A 24070-nucleotide genomic window follows, 5' to 3' on the forward strand; every position below is an offset into this window, starting at 1 on the left:
CTATGATAATGATAAACACAGAGTACTAGGCATCCGCCCTACTATATATGTATGCATTTCTAAACAGAATTGTTATAGAGGTATAAACATTGGATTCAACATTTAGGGAAGCCCTATAGCCCTAAGGCATTCAAATGTGCTGTCACCTAGGAAAATCTCTTAGTCTGAAAAAATACTGTTAAAACACTACTCCTTAAAGTCAAGTACGGTAATTTGCGCTAAAAAAATTATAGTATGGGGTGGGGCCGGGGGAGGGGGGGGGGAGTCTGAGGATGATAGGCTAATCTGGAGATTACAGTACAGATTACAATTTTTTTCATTTACTTATAAAACGTTGCACTTGTAACCCGCTTTTTGGCATCACGAGATTGCATCATTCAACTCCTTTTTTTTCTTTTAGATTTTCATTACAAATAGTTTTTACAACTTTTGAAACAGTAGGTCTAAAACATTAGGGATAATAGGACTTAATATTTCTATTAAGTAGACACCTTAAAATAACATACAATGACAAAAACCCAAAGCCAATATGGACACAACCTCATAGGCTACCACAAGCAGCAGTCTGCAATTCTACCCACTGAGCCACCAGCACCCACAATAAGGAATGTTGTTAAAGATTCGCTACCTGGAACAAAGTTCCAAGTAGCACGGGCTATGGTGAGCCCGTATTGCCTTACAGTAAGGAAGGATTCCAGAGACACCAATCTGCTGTCCAAATGGAACTTTCGGCCCTTCCTGCCCACCCAAGGAGGTTCCAGCTACCCAAGCAGATTCTAGTTTCCAAAATAGGTTCCAATCGCCCAAAGAGTACCCAGTCAACCAAGGAGGCTCGAGTTATATGTTATTTCTAACAATAACAAAAAATTGAGAGAGATACTTGTTAGTAACTAGGCCTATAAAATATAGCTTCACCGTAACATGAATTGGTATATTACTGGTATGATCAGCTGCATTGGTATGTCAGTGAACGATATACACCACATTGCTCTACCTAAATCATAGGTCTAAGCTAGACGTACCTACTCTGTACAACAATTAAACACCTTTCCTTTCGGAATAAACTACTCTACAATCTGTACCGGACCACAAAAAAGGGGTACTCAGTGCCCTTTATGAGGTATCGGGTTTAGATTTGCTTTGGTTAATCTTGGTTAGGCCACGGATAGGTTACGTAAAATTTGGTTAGGTTAAGTATGGCTAGGTTGGGGAAGCCAAAGTTAGTCTTGGTTTGATTATGGAAGGCTCGGATTGGTAAGGCTAAGTTAGGAAAGGCTAAATTGGGTAAGGTTAGGTTAGATAAGGTTAAGTAAGTAATTATCAAAGGCACCAAGTAGATAAGGTTAAGTTAGGCTAGTTTAGTTAATGCTGTTTAAGACCAGGTTAGGTTAGACTAGATAAGGTAAGACCAGGCTAGGTTATTTAAGTATAAGTTAAGTAACGCAATGTTAATTAAGACTGGATTAAGCCTTTCTTCATTTCATATTTGATAATAAATGGCAGCAATAAATAGAAAATTTCTCTCGTCTATCTTACCTAATTCCGGAATAATTACCGATAACTGACCATAGTATTTTGAGAGGAAAAAACTAGCTAAATATTTAAGACGTGTTGTCATGTTGATTAGCTTATTAAGTATTTCTTTTACGCTCAAATACTTCCTAACATTTGTTACTAGTGGGAATAATTTGATTATCTTTCTTACCTTAATATCACAGCCAAGAAAGTCTTTTTCGAACATCGAATCTGTCTAATGGAGCTAGAAGTGACAGAAGATGAGGAGACGACGACGTTTCAGTCCGTCTTGGACCATTATTAAGTCGAGTGTGATAATGGTCACAACTGTAATGGTCCAATGGCTAGTGGCCAGTACCCAATGGACTGACTATATTATAATACATACATCTGCTGCCTCAACGTTGAACTATCAATAGCCAAACAGCAGTTCATAAGGCGGGTTGTTGTGTTCAAGTAAGAATTCCTGAGCTTCCATGTCATTGGTGGAAACTCTTTGTTGACATTCACCCTAACAGCCAATCACACGAAGGGATCAGCTAAAGGTGCCATCCACTTAATAAATAATTTTTGTTTAGAGCTTATGACATTCTTTGTCATAATCTACCTAAAAAAGTGAAGTACTAATTATTTAAGTGTTAATAAAGTGATAATTAAATATTGCAGGATATAACAGGTTATATTAAAATGGCCTGGCTACCTAACTTGTGACGTCATCAGTGGGGGGGTTGTATTAAATTATTCACTTAGATGGAAATTTCTCTCATGTACAAAACAGAAATTGTTGTTCTTTTGTGCGGGGAATGCCAACACTTTTATCAATTCAACTCTGACCATCACACTAAATATGAATACAACCCTGACCATCACACTAATTATCAATACAACCCTGACCATCTGACTAATTATCAATACAACCCTGACCATCTGACTAATTATCAATACAACCCTGACCATCTGACTAATTATCAATACAACCCTACCCAACTGACTAATTATCAATACAACCCTGACCATCACACTAATTATCAATACAACCCTGCCCATCTGACTAATTATCAATACAACCCTGACCATCACACTAATTATCAATACAACCCTGCCCATCACACTAATTATCAATACAACCCTGACCATCATACTAATTATCAATACAACCCTGCCCATCATGCTAATTATCAATACAACCCTGACCATCACACTAATTATCAATACAACCCTGACCATCACACTAATTATCAATACAACCGTAACCATCACACTAATTATCAATACAACCCTGACCATCACACTAATACAAACCTGATCACACTAATTAGTAATAGAACTCTAACCACACGAATTTCTACTAAAACCCTAACCACACTATTTACTATTAGAATGATAAACACACTAATAATTATGAACCCCTAACTTTAATACTTAACAAGAGAACCCTGACCACAAATATCAGCAAGCCAATAAGCCAGTATGGCTACACTGTACCTGTATTGCGCTCTATTGGTGCAGAATACTCAAATGTTCTTAATTATCGTTCTCGATGCCAATATACGAGTTGAGAGAAGATTGTTGATCAGAATCAATACATGGTATTGTAACTTCAATTACAGTACAGTCTTGCATGTCCAAAATATTGCAAACTATTTTGTTCAGTTAGGTAAATAAAAAAATACATTTTACTAATAATCTTATCATTTATGAAATTATTTGGTTCAAATTAAAATAAAATCTTTGTACAGTACAGCAAGGATAGCAATCATAATACAGAAAGCATGTGTTAGAAATGTGTGGCAAGTGACAACCCTAATAAAGCTAACTCAATATTTTACACAAAATTACAATTTAAATTTATGTAAATAGTGTAAAATAATTGGTTTATATAAATCAGTTATTAAATTATTGAATCATCGCCATACTAATGAATCGGCCAGATTACTGCTACACAAATATTTAAAGGAATAATAATAATAATAATAATAATAATAATAATAAACTCTTTAACCAATAACTTTCAAGTCAGTCCAACAAATGTCTCATACACCAAGTTACAAATTATTTATGCTTGTAAAATGCCATATTTTTTTTTTTTCAAAACAATAAATTATGGTACGTCTTTAATGGTGTTATTAAAAAAATTATTCAGACAAGCAAAACATTATATAAAACTGAATAAATAATCTTTGGCAAAACCAATTGTTGGCTACACAACTACAATGACGTGATTTCTTTTTCGCTTGAATAAATTGGATTCATAATACAAAATCAAATCCTCCACTGGCAATGTTGCATCATAAATACTGATTTTGTTTATTTTTTTTTTGTTTTATCAAATGTGGAAGAGTCCTTACTGCTATTTAGCATACAGTTGTGCTCGAGACAATGGATAATACAGGGGCACGCCGGGACGCGTACGGAACCAGCCTCGGTCATCCTTCGGGTATCCTTCACCACCAGAGTTCACAACACGTGTGAAAATCAAGAAAAACTATAAATTGACAAAAATTGACAACGCATATAAATTTATTTGAGTTCAAATGATTGGGAACTTTGCTTCTGTCTACTTACGAGAAAAAATATTAAACAATACTTAAGGTCTAAAATATTAAACGTAAAGCACCTTCAATAACAAGAAGACAGTATAAAGTGCCGTCGATTTGATCAGATTTGACCCAATTAATCTCCATTTAATTATCCAGAATATTAAAAGTTCTAGCAATCATTAGGAATGTCAGTTTTTAAGATTTTATGTATAAAAAAAACACTATATTAGTAAAATCTTAACTGTTTTTGTATAATTATATTTAATTTACATTTCCTGACATTTAACATCATGGTTTATTAAGAAGTCATACAAGACTAATCAAGTCATTTAATAAGACTGATATCTTATGTGATATTATCTTGATAAAATGATATCTTGATACTTTCATTGATTTTATCAAGATATCAGTAATAGCTTGATAAAATGTAAATGTAAATGCACTTAAAAAAGGCCAGTTGGTGACTTAGCAAATATAGGTGCATAAATAATGACATTCACAAAAGCTGGTTAAATGTAATGCCTTAAGGACCAGCAGGTTGGCTTAAGTCTTTGGAATGTAACCTTTATCCATTTGGACCCAATAGAGCAAATCCAGGAGGGCAGAAGACAAGTCAAAATACGTGTTGCCTACTTGACAAAACATCACAGAATTCAATCCTGCTATGAAATGGCACATTTTGCCTGTAGTCTTCAAAAAGCCTGGCATATACCCCAATATAAATAACTGCCCTCGTAATGTGTGGGGGGCAGGCAAAGTAAATGCAAAAAATGATCTGTAATGCTTCAGAAGAATATAAAGACTGGCACATGGCATTATTTGTATGTATGGTGGATATTCACACAAGACTGGAAGTTACTCCAACACTTAAATCACGACTCTTTGTGGAAGACAAATTATGCACGTTTCTAGAACATATCCACTAAAACTAATATAAATATAGACACAAACATACATGTACATATGCAAAAAATTATATGAAAAGTTAAAATATTACTCAAGTCCAGAAGCAAAATCATTAATTTCTTGTTTTCTGAGTTAGCATATGAACGTTTAGCATTAATAAGTTACATTTTTAGCATACCAATGTCTATCCCATAATATAAGTGTCTAATGTATAAGTACCACACATAAAAATGTGAATGAATATTTTGAAATGCATCAAGAAAACACAAAACATTTCTCATACAATGGTCCCTAGAAATGCATCAAGAATCATTAAGGTGGGTGCAGTACAGGTTGACGTCTGGCCAATACTGATGCCAGAGACAACATCAAACACCATAAACACGATAAATAACAAAAAATATGCAATGAACACCGATTCCACATAAATCTTATTTTCTCCTAAATTCTAATTTAAAACATTTGAGCCATTGCAAAACTCGCACTAGATCTCATCCCTGTTCAGTAAATTGTGACTGCGAGTTAGATCACAAATTTAAATTTGTTCATCGTAAAGACTGCTAATATACGTTATTAAAAGTGTCCAAATTTTAATGAAATCAAAATTAGAATTACCAATGAACTAAAACACCAAATATTTTTCACTGCACTACTGTTTACCAATACTGTACACTGTTTGAGAATACAATATTTATGTTTTACCACCAGCAAAAATAAGGCTACTCTTATCTGCAATGATACTGACCCATAAATATACTGTCAATAAAAATAAGAATACCATGAACACGACACAGACTGACAACAGTAATTATCTTCACCACACAACAAACAAATCATGCTCAAATGGAGAAGCAAACTAGTTACACCCTCACATGATACCACCACAAGCAAACACAATCATATTATGACAAGACAATATTAATTATATAAAAAAAAAATATAAATAATTGCATGGATATTGCTAATTATAAATTTCTCTCTCTAATATCCACAGCATTAATACCTGAATATTGTACCTCACTAAGCTGGCAATAAAATAAAAGATTCATTTGAAAAAATATATTTCTATTATATTCTAAGGCCCAAATGATTCGAAAAAAAAATTCCCTTCTTATTTATAAACTAAAATATTCCTGCACGATGCCAGTAGAGTAATGCACAACTAGTCAATTTGATGACATAAAACAAATGATATACTTTAACTACATAACACATTAAAATTACAAAGCAAACTTGGTTTGACTACGGGTGCCCTCGTTCAAAAAAAAGGTACCTACAGGTGGTGAAAAACTACTCTAAAAAGAAGTTCAATGTTCAGCCCTAATATTCAAAAGGTCTGTTAACTAGCAATGAACGGGTTATTTACAAAGAACATTTCAGAATGTGTGTCCTGAAATATATATTTATACATACAAATATATAATAAAAATTATATATAACCTTGTGTTGCTACATGAATCATGTAAAAGGTCCTATTGTTACTCTGAGGTTGGGGCTTTGATTTAGCTATAAAAACAAAAAGATTTACAAAATACAGAAAAAATACAGCACAGTGTTATACAGTATTGTAAAATGAAACTTTGTCAGCTTACAACCACCATAACTCACAGTCAAAAGAAAGAAAAGCTCAAGATGATAGAATATCGACTTATTTTAGTCTCTTTTCTTACGAGAGTACGAGTGACGCACAGCTTGCACATGCCACTATTTGTTGATCAAAGTAATACGAAGCAAACTGGTCTGGGAGAGAGTAATGCAGGCAGTCTGGCAGTGTCGGTCTTACATACAAAATTCAACACAGGCAGATTTTAATGAATTTGGCAAAGGCAAAGCAAAAAAAAAACAAAAAAGCATTTGCTTTATAATCCAAAACTCCTGTTATGTTTCAATTTATTTAAACAAATCTTTTGAAAACTTTTAATGTAAAAAACATTTATCATTTGAATACATTAATACTTTCAAAATGTGTTTACAATACTGATGTACAAGTCATGTTAAAAAAACTACCCAAGGATAAAGCCTTGTCAATATCTGTATAATGAAGCTATTATCTTTGCTATTACTACAGTACTAAGTCACTGTGTAATGGCATATTATTCTAGCAATGTAGAAAATAATGTCAGCTTCATGTCTAGAAAATGCTGAACAGTGGAAATAATCCCCATATTCAGCATGCTTATATCAAGCAATACTCAAAATACAATGCTTTCCAAGCCAAGTGAAGCATTTTCTGCATTGTCTTCATTCTTAAGTGTTTATATAAATCAAATTAATATTCACCTTATTAGTCCCATTAGTATAAATTCACCAAGTGGACGCAAAAGCACAGGTGATACGGATTACAGTAAATATGTTGGCACAGCGGAACACGCGAGTACATAGCTTCATTTAGGCATGTGTCCTGAATATGGGCCCCTATGCTAATTCTCCACATTAAAAGCCAAGAATTGTTGCAATAGCAAAGCTTAATGAATTTTTTTGTTATATAAAAAGTCTATACATTACAGTATCAAGAAACATTACATATCATTCACACAACACACATCTGCCAAACGCGCTATTGCTTCTTCACTTATTTTAGTTAGTTTTGGTATCCATATTGGGTATGTAGTCTCGTGCCATAAGACATGCAAACACGGTCATAATCATCTTGGGTTTGACTTCTGTGATGTCTTCAGGCAAAGCGTAGATGCGAGCACCAATCTTTCGTGCCATTGAAATGGCATATTTAGCATTGGCAACATTATCCTGAAACAAGAGTATAGCATTAGAAATACTCTACTTGCATATATATATATATTGGTAAATTTCATTTAATTAGCATTTCTGCTTAATTTTTTTTGGTGGAATAAAACTTGATTTTGATTATAAAGCCAAAAAACAATAACACTTAACAGAGATATGTTTGAAGAAACATGCTAAATATGGGTGTCTTCAAAGTATATACAGTACAGTATTTTTATAAACTTTCTGACAACCCAACATTGCTAGGGAACAAATGTGTGAAACTTCTCACACACAAACCAACAATGTATGTGTGAGCAGTTTCACGAATATTTCTACTCTTGCAGCCGAGCTTGAAATAAGTAAGTAATTATCAAAAGAAGGCGCCAAGCCGAGAAGGCTATGTAGCACCAAGCCCAGCTTGATGCCAGGCTTAAAACTTCTGAACGATAATACTGTATGCACGTCTCAGAGTAACAATAGTGTGAAGAGACTAGCATTAGCAGTTATTGATTGTACTGTATTCTTGTTTTAAACTGAATTTGGTGCAGTGGATGACATAACCTGCTGCACAAGTGAGCATTTTATACAGAACAATCTTTTTTAAACTGCAAATCATTTAAAAAAAAAAAAAAATTTGACACAGGCAAATAGATATTGTGAGTGTAGTTGGTCAAAGGGAATTATGTTATGAATGCAGTAGTCATCAAAAATATTACGTTCTCACTTCTTGCAATATGTGCTGTATATACTTACCCATTAGGATAAAGCCAAGGCTCCGTTTGATATTGGGCAATGCAGATGTGGCAAAAATTCGTATTAATGCTAAAAAGGGATTACTGTACTATCAATGGAATACACTGCCAAATAACAAAAGGAACCTTAGTATTATCAACATCAATAAATGTCAGTAATTTTAAGCAAAACCAATGAGGCATTCTAGATACTGAAAGGGAGGATAATAAACATGACAAAATTAAAGTATCCCAAATATGGATCCCTTGTTAAATACTCATTGATGCCAATGGCTCAATGTCAGGGTAACGTATTTTATATATTTTTATATCTATGTTCATCGTGCTTATTTAAATTAAATTAGAGAAAGAGAAATGTCAGATTTCTAAAGAACTCTCTCCACCAATTTGTCATTCGCTCACCAGTTAACATTACCTCCTGTACATCATTAATATCTCTGTGAAGTGAATGGAGTCTCTGTTACCTTTATCACCACCAATAACCTAGTTGCAATTGATAACTTCTTTTCAACATGGCCTACAATCTTCAGTCAAATTTTAATTTTCATCTAAGCTCCTTATTCACTATTATTATAGGTTTTATTTCTTGTTTTCCCTCATTACTAAATATGTTATAACTATGACCTTTGATCACTATTTCTCTCCATTCTTCTAAAGGCTGGACCATGCTCGGCACCTCCTATACTCGAAGGTTGATAAAGTCACACTGGTGAACAAATAAGACAAGAATGACAGGCCAAATAAAAAAAAGGGAAAACTATGTGTGTGTGTGTGTGTGTCCAATTGACAATGTTCTGCACATGAGCAGACACGTCACAAGATCTATCCATTAGGTAGATACATCAAGTGAAACGAATGAAAAACAGAACAAATAGCCTATTGCACTTTATTGCTCATTTGTTATTATCCTTAGTGAACTTTCAACTTCTCCAAATAAGAGGGCAAAGCATCCATTGTCCAAATTCCCCTAATTGTGTACTGCAAGTGACACCATCTAGAACTAACCTGACAACAGCAAAGCTACACTAGCAACATACCTCTGCTTCGCCTGTCATCTTTATAACATCATAATTGATGGTGCCGGGCTTGATGGCATCAACAAGGTCGATAATGGCTAGGGCATTCTGGAGACTAGAGTCCTGGAAACTTCTGATGCCTGAAGACTTGCCAGCCTCTTTTAGCTTGGTGTTGACCCACGTGATTATCTCGGCTTCCACAATAGGACTGCCGGAGTCTGCTAACTGCGTCAGGATGGACAAAGTGTACGCCCTCATCAACTGCCAGATCAATGCTGAAACGCAGAAGTACAAGGGTTGTTAGTCATCATATAAGTACTGTACAGTATTGCATTCTCACAATCATATTTTGAATCTATATGATCACAATAGGATTTGGATTCTAAGTATTTTTATCCAAAACCATCTCAGAGTCATGGCATTCATATTTTTGTCATTGCATTCCTTGCAACTTATACTGTTTCTGAAGATAGCAAGGGAATAAACACTGGAATTCTATTTGCAAATATACTAGAGTTCAATATATAGATTCTGCTGTACTTTAAATCCAGGATTTAAACCAACATTTTTAAACAAAAGACACCACTGACAATGAAGATAGTTTGAAGAAAATAAATACTGTAAGAAGGTGCATGAAATCTCACAATGGTAAAACCAATTTCCAGTTGTGTACTGGGGTTTTGACGAGTATATCCGGTGGGTACTGTTAGACAAAAGTGACAAGACGTTACATGGCGTTTAGTGTGTAATGTCAGTCGCTTTGTAACAACAGCCCAATTGATCAAGTGCATTCCTACCTGTTCAAAATGTTCTTCTTAGTTATCATCTAAAAAAGCAATAAACTTGTATTTATAGATACAAGATGGCAGTAATAACTACAGTATCATCTTTTCTAATATTTATTATTGAATACATTTGCTTGTGTCTATAAATGCAAATTTATTTATTGCATTTTCGATGATAATTAACAAGACCATTTTTAACAGAAAAGATGGCAACTTACCTAAAGTCAGTGTTGGATTTCCATCAGCCAAATCTTGTCCGGCAATACCCACCAGACTGAATTTCAGCTGTTTGCCAAGCTCAACAGCATAATTGCAGTTTTCAAGCTTCTCCATAAACTTCTTGAGCTTGCTGAACTTACTGTAAGCAAAAATATTTTAATGAAAAAAAAGAGTGAGCGACAACAATAAAATAGTGAGTTTATTTTATGGCAGATCAAATAATGCTCTCCACCGAACTCACCGCCCCATTTATAGTCACAAGACAAATTGCATGGAAACTTATACCCCTGGGGATGAGTACCTCAGAGGTGGAGGTAATATATCTTGTTCCATGTTCATTACATAAGGCCAAGAAGAGCTACTAAGATACGGGCTTTTCATTTACCTCTGCACTTAATTTTGTTCTTAAACTAAATTACAGTACTTTAAATTTCAAGTCAATACTAAGAATTCTTCACAAGATACTAACACTTTCCAGAAGAAACAAAAAATATTAAAAAAAAAAAAAAAAACATCTAGAAGAGTGTTTTGAACAGAAGCATTTACAGTACTTGGAATGTATAGAAAACTAATGAAACAAAGTTATAGATAAACAATGCATTTACAAACCAATGAACACAAAAAATTGCAGCAGCTGAAGAAAATAATAGTTACGAACACCAATAAATAACCGAAGTACTTTTCAAGTGAGCAACAACATTTACCTGTGGACGCGCTTCCAGTCAACAACACCAGGTCTAATGATGTCATACAGCTGGAAAATGATGATGCCGTCAGCGAGGTCGGAGTACAACCAGTTAACATGAGGGTTGACACCCATACTGTTCATCCAGTTGCGGTAAGCTGTAACAAATAGAATTTGTATATACGGCACTGTATACTTTTAGTAACATTTCCTGAACCATTTGTCAAGATATAAAATTCTTAGCTAATTTAATAATACAGTATTATACTAAAAAGGAATTTAGATTGAAAAATGTTAAACAAATTAACAGGACTCAAGATTTCAGTGGAATGCATCTACAAGACTCCTACATTGAATTAGATATTTATGAAACATTACGCTTATGGCATACAGTATTTGCCAATCTCTATCAACACGTACTCTTCTCTTCTCTTGTCTCTTCAATGTGGTCAAGACCTTCAAAGTCAATATTTTCAGGTTTATCCAACCCAGGGTGGTTGTTGAAGAGGTTTGCGACAAACGCCACGTTCAGCTTATAGACTCCCTCCACTACATCGTGTGGAGTGAGGAAGCTGCGGCAGCCCAGTTTCTCTGCCTGTTGCAACATGATCTCTGCTCTTGCTATTAAATCTTGTTCCTGGAGAATTTAATAGAGTTAAAATTCAAATGGATGTATCACGACAGCCTTAAATGACAATTAATATTTATACAATTATCAAAATGTTAAAATATACATGTTTATAGAGTGCTCTCTTATATCACTACAATACTTTATTCGTGTACCAAATACCTAAAAATAAATAAAATATTATAGACATGAAGAAATTATCAAGTAAATAATATATAATAAAACTGAAAAATAAGAGCCGCCAACTTACAGAGAGTGCCTCCATGGTAACACCAGCATCATTAGGTCCAATCTGCTTCAGCAAGTGAGAATAGATCTCGGAATCCTTGATGTCACTCATGGAAGTTCGTGCATCGTCTGTGGAAATGAATAAACGTCTTTATATATCTAATAACGATCCTGCAAAGACACCCTCAGAATCACGTAAGGAAATAGATGTGCATTTTAAGCATACAACAGAACTCAATGCTGTGAACTTACTTGTTAATTTAAAGACATAACTGGGGAAGAATGAGCTCAATTAGGAAATAACTAGAGTAAAAAGTAACTCAACCCACATATATGAAAAGAAAGGAAAGTGATGATAGTTTGGTCCACTCTGGACAGACCAAAACATTGTTCATTTTCCTCTCTGTTCATAAGCGTGGATTGGGTTACTCATTTTTAGCCACATTATTGTGACTTATTCTCTGCTAAACAGAAGTTTGCTTAACAAGTATTAAATCGGAAGTGACATACCTGTTAACACCTGCACGCTCCAGGTGGTGGTTAACCCATCGTAGAAGTATAGCTTCTGGAGAGAGTTTCATCAGCTCCTCAATCTTCTCTCCATCTTCCAGCAGGTTTGCAAGACCTGGGCAATGTTCCAGGGTAATCTGGTTGAAACAACCAATGCGGATAATCTGCCACAACAGCCCCAACACCAAGTGAGGTTTGCCTGTTTCAGAAAAAAATATTTCTGCATTATTTTATTCAATAAATGTATTAATCAAGATAAAATGCCATGCAATATTTTTCCAGCTTGCATACAGTTAGGAGACAACCAAAAAAAAACTGAACATTGCAATAAACACCTATGTCCCTAGATAATGCACCTAAGTCACAGCTGTGGCTTAGGTGTAATAATAGCATTTAACAGAATCATCAGGCCTAAAAAAAAAAGACAGGGACATACAAAGACTTTTGTGCACACACCTATAAACAGTTACGTATAAATGACAAGGAAGCAGAGCATAAAGATCTCATTCCCCCATAGTTGCTGATAGGTAAGGAAATGTAAAACATTATAAATACCGTAAAAGTATAGATTACTGTGAACCAAAAAAACAAGTTTCATAGAATGAAAACAAGTTAACTTAATTGTGAATTAGACATGACCCACCAACTGACAAGGTAAATCAGGTACAATGTGTTATGTTTTGGTACGACTCATAAAACATCTGCAGAACATGTGATATTCCTACTCCCATACTTCAAATTTTTCACCTTTTCAAAGAAGAACAAAAATTCAGACACTGGACATAGCAAAAATAAATCCTTATTGAGCATTTCTCACCTTGGCCAAGTCATGAGCATCAATATTGACAACATTGTAGAGCCATCTCCCTGGTTCACTAATCTACATATATTCATTTATGTTCAGTCCTACATTATTTTCCTTTTGGTAGCAGTGTGAATTTTATAGATACCAGTGTTGTTGTTGTTGATTTAGGGGCGACGACAATTGTGGGATCGGATGCGCCCCAGCGAACCCGTGAAGGGTTAATCGCGAAGCTTATAAGCTAAATGAATGTCGCTTATCAGTGGAAACTAATGTGCCTCGCGGTACATAAACGCACAGATGATTGGCGAGCCCCAGGAGTCCCTCAGGGTGACAAGCACCGGCCCTCACAGAGAACACTGGGTAGCAAAATAACAAACTCGGCCCCCAACTAAAACGCAAACAAATCATCCAGTGCCCCCCCCCCCGGCAGAGCAGAAGCCAGCCGCCCACCACGGCTGAGGGAACACCAGGAGCCCACCACGGCTGAGGGAACACCAGGAGCCCACCACGGCTGAGGGAACACCAGGAGCCCACTACGGCTGAGGGAACACCAGGAGCCCAACACGGCTGAGGGAACACCAGGAGCCCACTACGGCTGAGGTAACACCAGGAGCCCACTACGGCTGAGGGCACACCAGGAGTCCACCACGGCTGAGGGAACACCAGGAGCCCACCACAGCTGAGGGAACACCAGGAGCCCACTACGGCTGAGGGCACACCAGAAGCCCACCACAGCTGAGGGCACACCAGGAGTCCACCACGGCTGAGGGAACACCAGGAGCCCACCACGGCTGAGGGAACACCAGGAGCCCACTACGGCTGAGGGCACACCAGAAGCCCACCACAGCTGAGGGCACACCAGGAGTCCACCACGGCTGAGGGAACACCAGGAGCCCACTACGGCTGAGGGCACACCAGAAGCCCACCACGGCTGAGGGCACACCAGGAGTCCACCACGGCTGAGGGCACATGAGGAGTCTACCAAAACCCACCAGCTCCCAGCTCCTCTCGACCAAGCCGGCGCAGGACACCGTCACGCCACCCGAAGAAAAAACCAGAAAAGCCAAAATTTATTAACTATCCTGTGACCCAATGCGATATGTGCGCCATGTGTGTTAACAAACAGGATCGTTGAATAGGGATGCCAAAAGGCAGTATCATAATCCAAAATCGCGAAACAGAACGTGATCCGGCGGCTCCCAGGCGGAGCAACAGCCCAGGCGTCAGCTCGTCGTCATGGTTGAACCAGGAGTCTTATAAACCAGTGTGTTGTGTTTTGGCCAATGTGATTCATTGTTACAAAGCATCTATTCATTCATAATCTAATCCATTACTCTAACAAAAACAAACCCGGTGTTGTCATTTTGCACATTCCACAGACTTAAGGGGTAAAGGAATACTTTTCTTGACTGTGCATAGTACACCATCTTCCACTGCCCTCAGTTATCCAAGTATCCTGATTCTTGCACATCATCACGGTGAATGAGCACTCAATGAATTTCTTAAGCTTAGTGAATGCTATGTATATCATACATGGGAAAATTAATGTGTGTTTGTGTTCTTTATCATGTTACTTTTAATTGTGAATAAAATGAAGGTAACTGAAAATATGCAATTTATTTAGCCAAGAGATCATAAGAGAGATAAAAATATTTATAGAACACTAATACTGTACTATAAAAGAAAAATGAGTTTATACCTATCACGTCCATCTTGCCATCCTTGCCTTGCCAGAGTAAGCCGCCTCCACTGTCACCCTGAAAGTCACAAATACACTAGATCTAAATACGGTTTTTCCTCGTACATTAGTCAAATTGATTTGTGAAGGATGAAGGCTCTTCATCCTTCTGGAGAGGATGAAGAGCCTCATTTGCCTCTTCAGCCTCATCGTGGGGCAACCGTTCAGTGGCCCCACACACACACAGGGAATTATCAGGGGAAGTGCCAAGCCATTACGACTATATAGCTCATGGAAGGGATCAGGATAAGGATTTGGGATGAGACGGGACTGATGACGTCCGAACATCTCCAGAACAAGTGTTTTGCTCACGTCTCTGTTCTAACCACAATTCTCTAAATGCTTCACCCACGTACTTCAAATACAAATAATCGCCAACAGAACCTAAACACCTAAGCTAACCTAACCTACACCTAACTAAACATATAATTTTTATGTATTTTAATATTAATTTATATATTAGAACAACCCAATTTTTAATACACCGCATGTTAAAGTTTATGAATGAATCTGGGGAGGACGGCCGCTGGTATAAATAGTCTAGTGTGAGGACGGGTTGCATAAACAAGGACCCAAAGTCCTTCCATATTTGAGTTTGATTCCGTAGCTGCTCCTTCCCGGGTTCGCTTCCACGGGTCATTAGAGCCCTCGGATCCTCTTATTTTTGAAGGTTTCCATTGTCATGCCTTTTTTTTCTTCTTCTTCGGTTCGGGTGGACCTATTTTTGTTTTTTTGGATCAGGACCTCGATTCCTTGATGGTTCCCAACTCGTATGAGATAAGGTCGGCTAAACTTTTTTGGTTACCATACAAAGTCCCAGATTCTTCCTGTTCTGCAGACCATCCATTGTTTTCCTTGAAGCTTGGCATGATTTTTACCATATCCAGAAGGTTAAGTGGTGGGAGATTAGTTGCATCTTCCATGTTTTCTTGCACAGTGCATATTTTGCATCGTTGACAATTGTTTGTTTGATTTTTTGAGCCCAGATTGCAGAGGATCACAGAGCCTGTACTCACTTGCAGCTGTTTAGCGCATCTGGGATGTGGTTATCTACAAGGCAGCATGGATGTTTTGCTTCGGTGCCTGATCTTACAGCTCTGATATCTGTGGTTCCAGCTTTTACAGCCTTGTCCTAGTTACTCTCTCCCCTTCTCTGGGAGGCGGTGGTGAACATTTTGGTTGCTTGTCACGCATGCCAGCTGACCATGCTCCCTTAGGCTCTGGAGCCGACTTGATTACTAACCCTTTTGACCACCGTACCCTTACATCTTCCCTTTTTCCTGACGAGGCTGTCTCTTCAATGCTTTCAGCTGTGGCTTCTGCTTTCCAGCACTTCAGTCGAAGTCCTCACATGGCTTTGTTTATGATTATTCAGGATTGGCATAAGGTGGAGACCGATTCTGAGGTTTTAGCTTTTTTTCTTTCTGTTACTCTTCATTCATTCTTTGACTCTTCAGCATCATTCTTAGGAATTGTGGAAGGGTGCTTCGTTTCGTTATTTTGCGCCAGCCCATTTGTGGTTTGGGCATTTATCGCAGTGTCAAAGGGGGTGGAATGTAGTAGCTCATTTTACCAATTCCTGGTCCCACGATTTGTGGGCCTTCAGGGTCGTGTCTCAGAGTCTTTAGTGTTGTTGGTCCACTATCACCCATCTCTAGATTCAGGGATCTTGGGTCAGGAAGCCTCCCCTCAATTCAGGTTAGTCACAGCAACTTGGTTGGACTCTATCAATGGTTGAGCTAACCCCCCCTTTCTTCTGTGAGTATTCTGATTGTTACCAGTCCATAAGCAGGACTCAATGGATGGACCTTCAGTATATTCTCGACCTTTCGGGATTGAAAAACGTTTTTGCCTGTCTCATTTTCTGCTTGACCACATTAACTAATTGTTACCTTATTTTACAGGTAGATTCCTGGATGGTGTCCCTGGACTTTAAGGATTCACACTATCACACTCCTATTCACGAGAGATTAGGGTTTCTTGTAGGGGCATTTTCGCTCGGATTTGACTCCTTGGATATTTACCAGGTTAGTGGGGTATCTATAAACCAGCTACTTGGGTGTTTGTAACTTAGCCTTTCTCAAGTTTAGACTTTCAGCCAGAACATGACTGCTAGACAGTTAGACTTTCAGCCAGAACATGACTGCTAGACAGGTATCTGGCTAGCAGGTTCAGGATTTTTGGTGAACTGGAGGAAGTTTCAGTTGGTTTCATCTCTGGTTTGGACTCTGTTTGGGATTCCTGATTGGTTTTCCTATCTCTGCCATGTATGGCTCTGCTCCACCTGCAGTGTTGTCACCATCTGGTGTTAGAACTACCCCGGATTGTGGTCTCCAGTTTCTTCTTCAGGCTGTTTAGAGTTCAGTTCCATGGAATTTTCCTCCTCCATTCCTCGATGTGTTTATTGACGCCTCGCCCCTGGACTGGGGTTTTAATTGTGGCCGGTATATTACAAGGCCTCCCAGAGTCGCTAGGCCAGTTCCCTCCTACAAGTTCACGGTACCATGTGCGAGTTTGTGGTGGCTTAGCAGCCCTTTCGGAAGATTCGTTTTCCTCTGGGTTCTGTTCTCTGGCTCTATTCTGACTAATCTGCAGTGATTGAATGTTTAATTCATGGGGTATCACTTTTGTGTTTTCCCTCATTGGAGTTATTATGTGGGTAGTTGGCTCCTGAATTCTCGGAGTTTGGTTTTCGGTGCGGTTCAAGCGCAGTGTGTGTGTCCAACGTTCTTGGGAATGGTCTCCTGTTTCCATCCCATTTCCATGAAGTGAACTGTCGACGACGTGTCCTTCCGGTGGATCTGTGAGGTGTTTGATCGCCCGAGGTGGACCTCTGTGAAATGGCATAGAACCGGTAGCGTCCATCATATGTGGTTCTGTTCCTCAATCCTAAGTCTCTCATGGTTGATGTCTTTCACTTGGACTGGTCAAGATGGGGGGTTCATTTATCTCTTCGCTTCAGTTCAGGTTTACTCCAGGTTTTGTCGAGACTGAGACTTATACGTGCAGGGTGATCCTTCTGGCTCCTTGATGGCATCTTGCCACCAAGGATCCTGCACCTGCATCTTGCAACATGGCGATATTATGAATCGATCCGTGTTGTCAGATTGGGGAGCGGCATGCTCTCTTTTACGAAGGGGTCTGCTCTTTTTGCTCTGTTGGCGATTACGTAATTTACAGATTTCTATTTTTCTGATGAAGAATAAGATGATTGGCGTCCAGGGGGGATCCTTTTGATCATTGATTCGTAGTTTGTTTGCCCATGAGAGGGGGGTTGGGGATACAGCTCCAACCGGCCACTTGCTGTGGCCGGTTGAGGCTGTTTGTTGCTATCAACGCACCACTCGGACTTCTTCATGGGATGTATTGTTTGTTGATCCTGTTATCTAGGTTCCCTTATTCCAAGGCTCGTTTATCCCAGGTTGTCTGCAGTGTCATTAAATGTAGCAGTCTGCAGTTTACCCTTGGTTGTGGCTCTGGTTGAGTTTATGTCCCTGACCATGTTTTTTCTAGCATGTCTTGGGTTGATATCCGTCTCAAGGGTTCTGGAGGTCTAATGGATTCTAACGTCGGGTAGTTCTTGTGTTTGTTCTTGGTCAGGTTTCCCATCCTGTGTTCCCATTTCTTTTCGAGTCTAATTCGTCGCATTTCTCCTCCCTGGTCTCCTTTTTCTCTGTGGTTAGTTAGGAATAGGGAGACAACATTAGGCCTCTCCAGTTACCCCACATTAAATGTAATGAAACGCCTCTTTCTTGTTGGGCTTCGGTGGCTTCTTGGTCCTTCTCACCCTCCTCTTTTCAGGTGCATCAGTTGGTAGTTTTAGGCTCCAAACTCAATAGTGTGTACATGGGAGTCTGCAGTCCCGCGGTGCCATTACCACCTGGCAGTAGCCAGCTGTGACCAGGGGTCGTTGTTGTTGCTCTAGACTCATCTACTCGGGAGCAAAACCCCCGGGCAGCTCAGGCTATGGGAAGCTCGTAAGTGACCAGGGGGATGCGAACTGACTACTGGGTTGATTGTGTGTATTTGCTTAATTTTTCTTTTCTCTGTTAGCTTTGCAGTTGTCTATTTTGGTTTGCTTATTTTCTGGATGTTTCCATTGGTGAGGGTGACCTTAAAGACTCATCGGCGTCTCTGTGAAGGGTCCAGGTTATGTTTATAGTCTCCGGCAGGCTATTAACCTCTTGGCTAACTGATGTGGACCTAATCCCTTTGTAGACTCTTCTTTGCCTAAAGCCCATCTTTGGATATGGAGCTATTATGAACGTGTAGAGACTATAACAGTACTACAGCTCATCGTCAGATGCAGCACCCAATTTCAGCCAGCTGCTGAGTACATAAGTAAATGACTACCTGTTGTCAAAGAAGATATCTAAGGGGTAGTAATATGACAAGCTTCAATTAAAATTTCATTCATAAACAAAAATTTTGGCAAAGGACTGTGAAATTACTGATTTGGCTGGGAAAATATTGATTTGACTGACTTCTGACTGGGAAATTTGGTTACCAAGCTAGTAACCAAATCTCAATTCCAATCTGCAGGAACGAAGGGGGTTAAAAACACCTGACATAATTATAGTAATAAAACCCATTAACCACTTTGCCTGGGTACATCACTGAACTGCAGGTGGCAACACTCAATTCCGCTAACTCACATAAGGTTTAGTCCTAACTAAACATAAGACACAGTGTATCAATCACTTGAGAGCACTTCCTAAATTTCCTGTCTCTATAAAAATGCATTAACCTGCAATTCAAAAGTAGTCTAAAGTGAGTGAACATTTAATATTTAAGTATTCTTAAATAGCTGAGATTACACACCCAGTCAGCTTGAAATCTAATGCCTCACTGAGGGTTTAAATCCCTAGCTAGGGGCAGGTGCAGCCGGGTCTCCCTGATGGTGCCAAATTGTGCAAGGAAGTTAACATGTGCATGAGCGACGGTCTCGCTTCAAGCACATGTTCAATCCCCGACCGTCTAGCAAGTGGTTGGGCACCATTCCTTTCCACCCGTCCCATCCCAAATTCTTATCCTGACCCTTCCCAGTGCTATATAGTCGTAACTGCTTGGTGCTTTCTCCTGATAATTCTCTTCCTTCTCTTTCTCCTAATCAATGGCACAGTGACAGTAGCTGGCTGGAAGTCATGTCCATCTCTACAGTTTCCTTCAATACTGCACATACCGTAATGATATCCTTATTATGTCTCTGGGTCATATTTCTTATTGCAGTCATCACCTCCATTTCTCGTCCCTAATCATACAGTTTTAAACGAACTGTTTCTCAGGGAATAATAAATGCACTCGTGCGGTGATGGGAGTATTAAAAGTAATAGTAATAATAATAATAGAACTAGTAGCACTATTACTAAGAGTGAGAGTAGCTTACATGGCAGGAGTCTGTTCCGCCATGGACGTAGCCAGCACAGATCATGTTGTCGGTGATCTCGTGGGGATGGTAGCGGAGGGCTCGACACACTGGGTTCGAGAAAATGGGGAGGAGAGCCTCCTTCAGGGTGTCGGTGGGGTCGCCCTTCTCAGTCACCCGGCCCCATCCACTCACCACGCCCAGCTTCCCAACGTAATCACTATCTGCAAGTGTCAGTGGCGATGAGATGAAGCAGGAGCCCAGCTGGAGGAAGGACAGAAGATGCTGACAAGAAAGTTAAAGGAAATATCGGTCAGGGACAAGCCTATGTTACCGACATTGTTTACCTTGGCAGAGAGCCGTCACATGGGCGCGTGTCTTATTCACATTTTATTTATATTTTTATCCTTTTATTAATATATAGAAAAGTTGTTACATTCTTGTACAGCCACTAGCACGCGTAGTGTTTCGGACAGGTCCTTAATCCTATGTTCCCTGGAATACAACCCCGCCAGATCGTTTAACAACCAGGTTTACAACTTTACAACACACAAGTATCATCATTTTATGTTTTAGATAATACTCAGCATACTTTATGTGCTGTATGTTTATACTTTTTATAGGAACCATACGGTGCTTAATATGGACATTTTGCTTTAGTAACAACACGGGTGACTGTTGGATGACGAGAGGTTTAATAGGCATTACTAACTATCACCTTTACCAGAAATATTTAAATATTTACCTGACTGTTCATAAGCCCAATTAAAATATATATCTGAAACCTTGCTACACCAGCCAGCATAGCTTACAACACCTGCAAGTATAGCTTGCTACACCAGCCAGCATAGCTTACAACACCTGCAAGTATAGCTTGCTACACCAGCCAGCATAGCTTACAACACCTGCAAGTATAGCTTGCTACACCTGCAAGTATAGCTTACAACACCTGCAAGTATAGCTTGCTACACCTGCAAGTATAGCTTGCTACACCTGCAAGTATAGCTTGCTACACCTACAAGTATAGCTTGCTACACCTGCAAGTATAGCTTACAACACCTGCAAGTATAGCTTGCTACACCTGCAAGTATAGCTTGCTACACCTGCAAGTATAGCTTGCTACACCTGCAAGTATAGCTTACAACACCTGCAAGTATAGCTTGCTACACCTGCAAGTATAGCTTGCTACACCTGCAAGTATAGCTTGCTACACCTGCAAGTATAGCTTGCTACACCTGCAAGTATAGCTTGCTACACCTACAAGTATAGCTTGCTACACCTGCAAGTATAGCTTGCTACACCTGCAAGTATAGCTTGTAACACCTACAAGGATAGCTTGCTACACCTGCTAGTATAGCTTGCTACACCTGCAAGTATAGCTTGCTATACCTGCTAGTATAGCTTGCTACACCTGCAAGTATAGTTTGCTACACCTGCAAGTATAGCTTGCTATACCTGCTAGTATAGCTTGCTACACCTGCAAGTATAGTTTGCTACACCTGCAAGTATAGCTTGCTACACCTGCAAGTATACCTTGCTACACCTACAAGTATACCTTGCTACACCTGCAAGTATAGCTTGCTACACCTACAAGGATAGCTTGCTACACCTGCAAGGATAGCTTGCTACACCTGCAAGTATAGCTTGCTACACCTGCAAGGATAGCTTGCTACACCTGCAAGTATAGCTTGCTACACCTGTAAGTATAGCTTGCTACACCTACAAGTATAGCTTGCTACACCTGCTAGTATAGCTTGCTACACCTACAAGTATACCTTGCTACACCTGCAAGTATAGCTTGCTACACCTGCAAGTATAGCTTGCTACACCTGTAAGTATAGCTTGCTACACCTACAAGTATAGCTTGCTACACCTGCAAATATAGCTTGCTACACCTGCAGGTATAGCTTGCTACACCTGCAAGTATATCGACCCTCACGGTTGATATCAACCCAATAATCAACCCTCACGATTATTGTTGGGATACAGTAAAATATTAGAGGCTAATACTTACCGGTTAAAGATGTAAGGTAACATACCGGTTAAAGATGTAAGGTAACATACCGGTTAAAGATGTAAGGTAACATACCGGTTAAAGATGTAAGGTAACATACCGGTTAAAGATGTAAGGTAACATACCGGTTAAAGATGTAAGGTAACATACCGGTTAAAGATGTAAGGTAACATTCTCTTTCAGATACAAAGAATATGAATTTGTGAGTCAATTTCGTCACATTCAATATCTGCTCTCAATGTAAAATTCTCAAGTTAAACAGTGCTTGAGAAAGGGAGTCTAGACACATGTATTTTTTGTTTTGTAAATATTTCCTGACATTAAAACAATTGCGAAGTAATGATAATTGTTGCAGGTAGCAAAGGGGCACTTTGATGTTACTGCAAGAATATACAGAATACACAGAGAAATCACAGTGACGTGATATATCAATGAGAAAATCCCCAGGAGCAGTGATGTGGGTTCGAATCTATGCACTGGGCGTTCCGAAACATTCCCAGACACACCCCAAGAATACCCAGCGCATAGATTTGAATCTTCATCACGGCTCCTGTGGATTTTCTCAATATACAAAATATTAGTGTGTGCAGAATGCAGGACCATTCTCATTCCAATTGGAACAATGTCAGGCCTATGAAATGCTTCTACACAAATGCCACAAGCCTAGAAATTTATTTTTACTCATTATGTTCATCATTGTGGGATTTAAGGCTTTGGTCTGTCCAGCCATATCAACAATAGCAATCAATACGTTGTGTCAGTGACCTAAACTCTCCCATTAATCACAGGAGTGCCACAAGCCAGCATCTTGGAACCTCTCTTATCTATCTATAATAGAGAATGTCTTTGTCTGTCTGTCTGTCCAAGGGTGGAGACAAGACGCTTGGGGCGTCTTGTGTGGTGAGTCACAGGGTGGTCGAGGTCGACCCTCATGCCCCCTTTTAAGATGGTCGGCTCCTATTCCCATTCTCAGCGACTCTTATAAAGTGTGAAATGAGAGTGTGATTGTAGTGCTTACTTCAGATTTTCCAGCTGTTATCGACTTGGTTGCCAACATATGTACTTTCACAACCCAGTGTACCTTTTCTATACACATAAATAAATATAACAGTGTCAGACCACGGAGAAAGAATTGAAACAGGAATTTCCTTAAGTACTTTCGTATATTAATACATCTTCAGAAAGAATCATCAGATTCCTACATCTTCCATTAATACATCTTCAGAGTCCTTCTGAAGATGTATTAATATAAGAAAGTACTTAAGGAAATTCCTGTTTCAATTCTTCCTCCGTGGTCTGACACTGTCACATTTTTCATCATGTGTTAATTCTGGTGATTTACACACATAAATAAATATATAAATAAATAAGTATATGTGCATACACTGAGGCTGAGAATCTCGTCATTGGGATCAGCGAACCATGAGGACAAGAAGACGCAATTGAAGAGGAATTCCATCTTCCGGGATACCATCAAATTTTCAGGAAGGTCAGAACAACATTTTTGAGATTATATGTGACTCTCAGGCAGGTGTGACAGCTGTTTCATACTCAGGTACAAGGTGACCATCCCCCTCTGTAGTACAGGGAAGATCTAGGCAGCTTAGGCAAGGTACAGGGCCTGACGGCTGAGTGGA

General features: G+C 38.9%; 1 protein-coding gene across 1 annotated transcript; it reads right to left on the bottom strand.

Annotated features, from left to right (window-relative positions):
- Positions 1-3189: 3189 nt before the first annotated feature.
- On the bottom strand, positions 3190-23892 carry Fim (plastin-2 Fim). Its single transcript, XM_069335888.1, is given in 11 exon segments — positions 3190-7709; positions 9478-9731; positions 10460-10599; positions 11165-11303; positions 11566-11782; positions 12024-12113; positions 12115-12130; positions 12512-12712; positions 13330-13391; positions 20441-20683; positions 23818-23892. Coding segments are annotated over 11 exon segments (1608 nt in total). The 3' UTR covers positions 3190-7538.
- Between the last annotated feature and the right edge of the window lie 178 nt (positions 23893-24070).

Source organism: Procambarus clarkii, chromosome 4 (genome assembly GCF_040958095.1).
Source record: "Procambarus clarkii isolate CNS0578487 chromosome 4, FALCON_Pclarkii_2.0, whole genome shotgun sequence".
Lineage (NCBI taxonomy): Eukaryota > Metazoa > Arthropoda > Malacostraca > Decapoda > Cambaridae > Procambarus > Procambarus clarkii.